Below are 8202 nucleotides of genomic sequence, written 5' to 3' on the forward strand. Positions count from 1 at the left end.
TTTTTTTTTTTTTTTTTTTTTTTTTTTTTTTTTTTTTTTTTTTAATTTGTAAATCTATCTCGTATTATTTTGATTAAAATTTTTATTTTAATCTTGTTTAATAAATACATGCTCAATTTTAATTTAAGCTAATTTCATAAAAATAATTGCTAAACTTTCAAAAATAAATTAAAATAAATTTTTTAATTTAAAAAAAATCTTAAAAAATATTTTTAAATTTCCAAATATATATAGAAGAAAACTGATAATAATTTGTTTTAAAAACTTGAAAAGTGTATATAAAGTACGTTTAAGTTTTAAAAGTTTCATTAATATCCTCCCTTTTAAAAAAACTTTTGAAATACCTTTAAATATTTTTAAACCCTTTTATAAAAAAAAATACATTTAAAATTAGTAAACTATTTTTTTAGAAAGGTAAACGGTGTTAATACTATTTTAAAATTTCATGAATATTTATTGAAGATAGGATTAATGGGTATTTTTTACCTTAAAAAGAAAAATTGGAGTGTGTTAGATGAACACGACTCTCTGGTATGATATTGTCCACTTTGAGCATAAGCTCTCATAACTTTGCTTTGGACTTCCCCAAAATGTCTCATACCAATGAAATTAGTATTCCTCACTTATAAAACCATGATCATTCCTTAAATTAGTCGATGCAGGACTTTCATAATCCAACAAACTTTTGACAGAGTATTTTTTAAATAAATCCCGGTATTTTTTATATATTTGTTTAAAAGTTACAGGTATTATTGAGAAAATACAAAATTTAAGAATTATTTTTTATATCAAATCGAGTGCAAATAGAATTGACGGGTTGGACTGGCTCAATTTAATTGGCACTTTATGGTGGTCTGGCTATGATCGTGGCTATCCGGTTAGCACGGGAGGAGCTGTAATTTGTAGGCCATGGCCCCACTTGGTTAGCTATCTCTAACGGTGGTCAGGCTATGACCGTGGCTTTACAAATAACACTTGTTTTTATATTTTTATTTAATTATATTTAAATAAAAACAATAAATAGCCATCGACATAACTATTGGACCTTGCTCTTAAATCTGCCACGTCCCCTTTTTGCAAATTCTCCATAGTTTCTTTCTTTCTTTATCACTGTCGCATTAATTAAATTGATGTAATGGTCGTTTGTTCGGTAAGTTTTTACTCATCCGTGAAATCACTATGTTTCTATTAATATACAAAATTATTCTTTTTTTTTTTAAATTGCATTAATTACGTAGCATATTAATTTATTCGTTTAAGTTTAGTCGTCCTTATACTTTTACAAAAGTACCCTTTTAGTCCTTAGATCGGTTAAAGTATAGGGATGAAAATCTTAAATTGTGTTATCTTTTATATGCATGCACAACAACGTCGAGACACTGTTTATTAAAATAAGGAAAAAATCATAAAAGTTTCCACAATGTCGAGGCATCGTATGCAACTGTAATGATCTAGTCTACAGCTAGTAGCTAGTAGATATTGGTTTTCCCTTGAGGCTTTAAAAAAAATCAAGTATAAAAGGTGTTTTGTTATCATCTCCCAACAACCAATGTGAGACATCACAATTCACCCCCTTAGTGACCTAGTGTCCTCGCTGGCACTCGTTCCTTTCTCCAATTCGATGTGGGATCCCACCAAATCCACCCTTCTTTGAGGTCTAGCGTCTTTACTAGCACACCGCCTCATGTCTACCCCTTTCAGGGAACAGTGAGAAGGCTGACACATTGTCCAGTGTCTGGCTCTAATACCATTTATAACAATCCAGATCCACTGCTAGCAGATATTGTCCTCTTTGGGTTTTCCCTTTCAGACTTCCCTCGAGGCTTTAAAACGCGTTTGCTAGGAGAAGGTTTTCACTCGCTCATAAAAGAACGTTTTGTTTTCCTCCCCAACCAATGTGGGACATCACAACAATGAGGAGATGTTTTGGGTGATCTTTGTTGAGCACACACATTTTCTAGCATTGAGATGATGTGAGCGGCTTCTCTACTGGCATTAAGTATGATAAATCTGATTGCTAGGATTATTTTGACGCTATGTTTGCGTTTTGGATTGCAAGGGTGATAATGTTTCAATGTTAGCTCATTGAGTTTCTTGATATAGACTTCATCTTTCTCTTAACTGTTTAATCTCATGTCTTTGAAACACTCGATAAACTTCAAATGGCTCGATTTGTATAAAATAGACTAAAATTCAAGTTTGAATTAATTTTGCATTTTCAATTTTGAAAAAAAAAAATTAATTAATATCAAATTAACTCATTTTTATCTCGGTAGAATTTGTTGGATGAAAGTCCCACAATGATCATGGTTTATAATCAGGAATATGAAATTTTTTCGGAGGAAACCATTAAAATAAATAACCAATAAACGTTTTTTCCTTGCCAATGAAGTCTATGTTATTTAAAATGTTTTAATGTTAGACGCTTGAGTTTAAATATTTTACAATTAGGCCCCTTAGGATTAAATAAATATAAAAAAATTAATTAAGGAATTATTAAAAAAAAATTAAAATTAAATATATTATTCGAATATGTTGGTGAATAAAAGGGAGTGTAATTAACCTCCTTCGGCGTCTTCATAAACTCTGGGAGTAGGTGAAAAGAAGACCCATAACTTGAAGCATTACATCCGACCACGAAACCAAATTTTTATAAAAAAATCCGATTTATTTTTCTCACCAACCAAACACTAATTTCTAAAATTTTCTCGTCTCTATAAAATCTCTGCATTTCTCTTCATCCTTCTTCACACCAAGCCCACCTCTGTTTTTTTCTCTGCTCTCTGTATATCCTCAATTCTGAGCTTCAACCTTCAACAATGGCCGCTGAAATTAACCAAACAAAGGAATTCATTTTCCGTTCAAAGCTTCCCGATATTCACATTCCCAATCATCTTCCACTCCATGAATATATTTTTCAAAACCTCCCCAATTACGGCTCCCGCCCCTGTTTGATTAACGGCGCCACCGGCCACGTTTACTCATACGACGACGTTCAGTTAACAGCCCGTCGTGTCGCCAGTGGACTTCACAATCTCGGGATTAAGAAGGGTGACGTCGTTATGAATTTACTTCCCAACTCGCCGGAATTTGTTTTCACGTTTCTCGGAGCGTCGTATCGCGGTGCTATCATGACGGCGGCGAATCCGTTTTACACGGCGGTGGAAATTGCCAAACAGGCGAAAGCTGCTAATGCGAAATTGATTGTCACCATGGCTTGCTTTTATGATCGGGTTAAGGATTTGGCTGAAAATGGGGTGAAAATCGTGTGTGTTGATTATGCTGTTGAGGGTTGTTTGCATTACTCTGTTTTGAGCGGCGCGGATGAATCCCATGTGCCGTTTGTGGATTTCACCGCCGATGATGTGGTGGCGCTGCCGTATTCCTCCGGCACCACGGGTTTGCCAAAGGGTGTTATGTTGACTCATAAAGGGTTGATCACAAGCGTTGCTCAACAAATCGACGGCCAAAATCCGAATCTGTATTACAAACGCAATGACGTTATCCTCTGTGTTTTGCCGTTTTTTCACATCTATTCACTCAATTCGATTTTGCTGTGTGGATTACGCGCCGGTGCTGCGATTTTGATAATGCAAAAATTCGAAATCGTTTCGCTTTTGGAATTAGTTGAGAAATATAAAGCTTCAATCGTGCCGATTGTGCCGCCGATTCTTTTAGCCATTGCTAAGTCATCGGAATTCGAGAAATACGACATGTCGTCAGTGAGGGTATTGAAATCCGGTGGAGCACCGTTGGGGAAAAAATTGGAAGACGCTGTGAGGGAGAAGTTTCCAACGGCGATTCTCGGGCAAGGATATGGAATGACCGAAGCCGGTCCGGTTCTGACCATGAGTTTAGCGTTTGCGAAAGAACCGTTTCCGGTGAAACCCGGCGCTTGTGGGACGGTGGTTCGAAATGCAGAGATGAAGATTATTGATCCAGAAACCGGCGTTTCGTTGCCGGCGAATTCCGCCGGCGAGATTTGTATCAGAGGGGATCAGATCATGAAGGGATACTTAAACGATTTGGAGTCTACGAAGAGGACTATTGACAAAGAAGGATGGCTCCACACCGGCGACATTGGATTCATCGACGACGACGACGAGCTCTTCATCGTCGACCGGCTTAAAGAACTGATAAAATTCAAGACGTTTCAGGTGGCGCCGGCGGAGCTGGAGGCTCTTCTAATCGCTCATCCCAAACTATCCGATGCAGCGGTGATTGGGTAAGCCATAATGAATTTTGTCGTTTATAAATAAAAGAAATCATTTTTTTCCTAATTCATTTTTTTTTTTGTTCTGAACAGTATGCCGGACGAGCAAGCCGGAGAATTGCCGGTGGCATTTGTGGTGAATGCGAACGGCGGCGAAATCACAGAAGAGGACGTAAAGCAATTCATATCAGAACAAGTGGTGTTCTACAAAAGGCTAAAACGAGTGTTTTTCGTCAACGCTATCCCAAAGGCTCCGTCGGGCAAAATCCTCAGAAAAGAACTCCGATCACAATTGGCCGCCGGTGTTTACAATTAAACGCCAAATAATTTATTATTTTCCATTTATGTTTCGTTTGTGAATTCAAATTATGTATTTCGGATTTTTAAGTATATTTTTTAAAAATAATAAACCAAATATCTATATTGCTTTATTGCCCTTCTCCTTTTTATTAATTTCAAATCGACCAAATCCTATAAATTATTTTCACTCGACCACTCAATTATGTTTCGATTAATGAAACTTCTTATTCAATTATTAGTTATGAGATAAGATATAAGGAGAAAACGGGAATTTAGAAAATTCAAACAAACCGTGTGAAACATTTATCAATTTGACAATAAATTATAATTACTTAATTCATAATTAAGTTTTTGGTCTTCTCTCCAAATAAAAAAAAAGACAAAAAAGAAAATTCTAACTTCATGATTTGAAAGGACTAGGAATTATATTTTAGTACCCATATTTATGTTTATTCTATTAATTTTTTTTTTTTTACTTTTATTCTCAAATTTAGGTGTAATAAATGGACATGTATTAAATTAACAAAATTTTATTGAATTTTAATTTTGGGCTACAAATATTTTAAGAAAATTAGGACAGATTTTTTTTTAATTTTTTAATTTTTTTACTATACATATAAAAATAGTTTCTTTTGAGTTTTGTGCACACCTACTTTTGTGCAGTTATATTATTATTATTATTATTATTACAGTGAAATAACTTAAGAACGAATGGCGTAGACAAATTCCAATAGTATTTATTGTATGAGAAAATATTTTATAAAAAAAGTCAATGGCAATGTTTGGGTATAATATATGGGTAATCAACGTGAAAAGTAATTGAATTGTGTAAGTCAAATATTAAATGATTGGATAATTGTTGTTGGTGCAAAAATAATAAGAATTTCGTAATTAAAAAATGAATCAGAAACATTGTCTCTTTCGTGGGTGACGTGTTTAAATGAAAAAACATATTTGATTATTTAATAAGACATATAATATATAATTAAAAAACAATTAGAAGTTGGTAATTACAAACTAAATTTAAAATTTAAGTAATGTATAAAGTGAAGCGGAGGGGTATTATCGTAAATTCCTATTTAGTTATTTAATGTGGGGAGGGGGTGGGGGTATTAGACCTCCGTTTCCTTGTTTTTTTTACTAGATCTAAATATCATTCCTAATTTCTTTTATTATATGACTTTCTAGATAAATTTTGAAAAAATTTGGAGCGAAGTTAAGAATGTTTTTGATAGTTAGACAAATTTCTATAATAAACCCATCGAACCACTATTGCATGCATAGACTCAGTAGGATGTGAGTGCACTTAATGGTGCCCCACAACACTACGGGGTGTAATGAGGAAGTTCCCAACTACTTCTGATCTAGACAAGGAAGGGTAAGGGGCTACATAGACTCTGGCAAACATGAGGGTTGCTCTCTGTTGTGTCACCTTCACATTTGTGAGACTACTATAGGTAGACGAACTACTTTATTAGTTTATTTATAGCAAAAAAGTAACCTTCACAACGTATAATAATAGATCAGTATTGTGATCTAGATAACATGCATCAAATGCAAACACAACAATACAATACAAGATACACTTATGTAAGCAAGTTTCAACCTTAACCTTGAGCCCATTATAAGGTGAGACGACTTAGAGAACATGAGAGCTGAGCTTTCATAGTCTTGTGCTTAAGGGTAACTTTGGGCCTATCTTAATGGTCGATAGGCCCAGTGGCTCAGCCTACAACTATTAACTCGGCAGGAGAAAGGGCCAGGTGTCAGCTGATAATGGGCTTAGGTCATTTGTTTTATTGGGCTGGCTCATTTGTCAAGGCGTTGAGCCCAATCAGCATTTCCACATTTTTTGGGTAACTATAAATGATAACAAATTATTGAGAAAAAGAAAATTAAATTAAGAGGCTTTCAAATTAATACCGATTAAATGATAACCCTAAATTTTTGTAAATAAAATAATTTTGATCCGTGGTTAAGATTTAATAAATAATTCTCAAAATTATATAAAACCTCAATAAATACAAACATTAATGTAATTAATTGATACAAGTATTATGGAAAGTTTTTTTTTTCTTATTTATTAATTTTTCTCTATTTTGAGGAAGATTACATATTTTTTTGCATTTTTAAAAAAGCTTAAGATTGATGAATTCATTAATTTTATTATTTAAAATTATGAACGTCGGTTAGATTTAAAATTTTGTACATATTTTATATTTGGATGATATTTTAATTATTAGAGACTCCAAAAAAAAAAAAAAAAAAAAACTCATAATTTCTCCAATGGCAGACAACTAAATTACAGAATCAAGGTGAAAAGGGAAAGAAAAAGAAGAAAAAAAAAAGAAAGAGAAAATTGGCCCTACAAAATAAGCATAAAAATAATAGAGGCTAATAAGCAGACCGTAATGATGATTAATAATGTAAAACATTCACATTTAAAATAATAATAATTTGTTTTTATTTTTTCTTGAATAAATAAATTAAAAAAAAAAAAAAAAAGAATTGACAGGTAAACTCCTGGTTGTAAAGCTGTGAAGCTCATGCCTCTCTCTAATTGTGTCAAAGGTCCCACTAGGTGGACCCCACATTACCGGCCCCCCACCGGCCACCACCACCATGTGTGTGTACACCCGTTACCCGCCCCAATTCAGCCACCGTCGGCTAGCCGGAATTGTAAAGTCTCCTTGTATATTTAAAAGAGAAATTATTAATTTTCAAAGATAAAAGTTAGTTTTATAATTTTTATAATTTTAAATTAATTAATGCTTATGGTTTCATAAAATTTTGAAAATTAAAGGAAATTAATTTTTTTTAATTCAATTATTTTATAAGAAAGACTAAAATTATGGTACGAAAAAGGGCGAGAAAATGAACTAAAATTAAAAAAAATAAGAAAATGAAAGCGATATTAAACTGGTTTTAATTTTATTTAAAATTTATTTATTATTAATTTTGGAAACACGAGTTATTGCCGCAAAACGTCCAACCCTACTTTCTCTTTCTTACGCCCTTCCACCGCCCTAGAATTCTATTCAAAGTTCAAACTCAACGAAACGACACCGTTCCCCACCACCACGGCCCACCGAGCCACCGCCCACACCATCACCAGTTTGGTGGGTGGGTGGCGGTGGACTGTGGAGGGGGAAGCTCCATCTAAACCCGACTATTCTCCGAGGGTCCCACACTAGTACACGTGGCTTGATATGATTCCTCCTCCTTTTCCAATGAATTATTATTTTAAATTTTCTATTTTCTCTTATAATTTCAATGCATTCAAAATCCTTGGCTTCTTTTACACTTTCATCTCTTTTTATAACAAATATTTAATTAATATAATTTTCATCAAAATGTTGTTGAATTATAATAAATATAGTATTTATAGCAATTATTTAAAATGGAATATAATAAATATAAAATTTCGTGGTTTAGAAGCGAAAATTAAAAAAATAGAATCAATAATTTAAAAAGCATCAATTATTATTAAGCTTGGAGAGATGAAATTTCAGAATAGAGAAATGACAAAGCAAGATCAGCAAGGTAACGCAAACTTCGTACTCCTTAAGCAAACCAAATTCCACGTGTCAAAACATTCAAGCATTCTGTCTGGATGCCAGGTCAGCACCCAACGTGGAAATGCCCCCCTTTGAAAAAAAAAAAAAAAAAAAAAAAAAAAAAAAGAAAAA

At 33.3% G+C, this 8202-nt stretch overlaps 1 protein-coding gene across 1 annotated transcript; it reads left to right on the forward strand.

Annotated features, from left to right (window-relative positions):
- Window positions 1–2662: 2662 nt before the first annotated feature.
- On the forward strand, window positions 2663–4644 carry LOC111497965 (4-coumarate--CoA ligase 1-like). The gene is made up of 2 exons (XM_023148992.1): window positions 2663–4225; window positions 4307–4644. Exons 1-2 carry the CDS (start codon window positions 2820–2822, stop codon window positions 4527–4529), a joined length of 1629 nt encoding a protein of 542 aa, XP_023004760.1. The 5' UTR covers window positions 2663–2819; the 3' UTR covers window positions 4530–4644.
- The last annotated feature ends 3558 nt before the right edge of the window (window positions 4645–8202 follow it).

This window comes from Cucurbita maxima, unplaced genomic scaffold (assembly GCF_002738345.1).
Source record: "Cucurbita maxima cultivar Rimu unplaced genomic scaffold, Cmax_1.0 Cma_Scf00024, whole genome shotgun sequence".
Classification (NCBI taxonomy): Eukaryota; Viridiplantae; Streptophyta; class Magnoliopsida; order Cucurbitales; family Cucurbitaceae; genus Cucurbita; species Cucurbita maxima.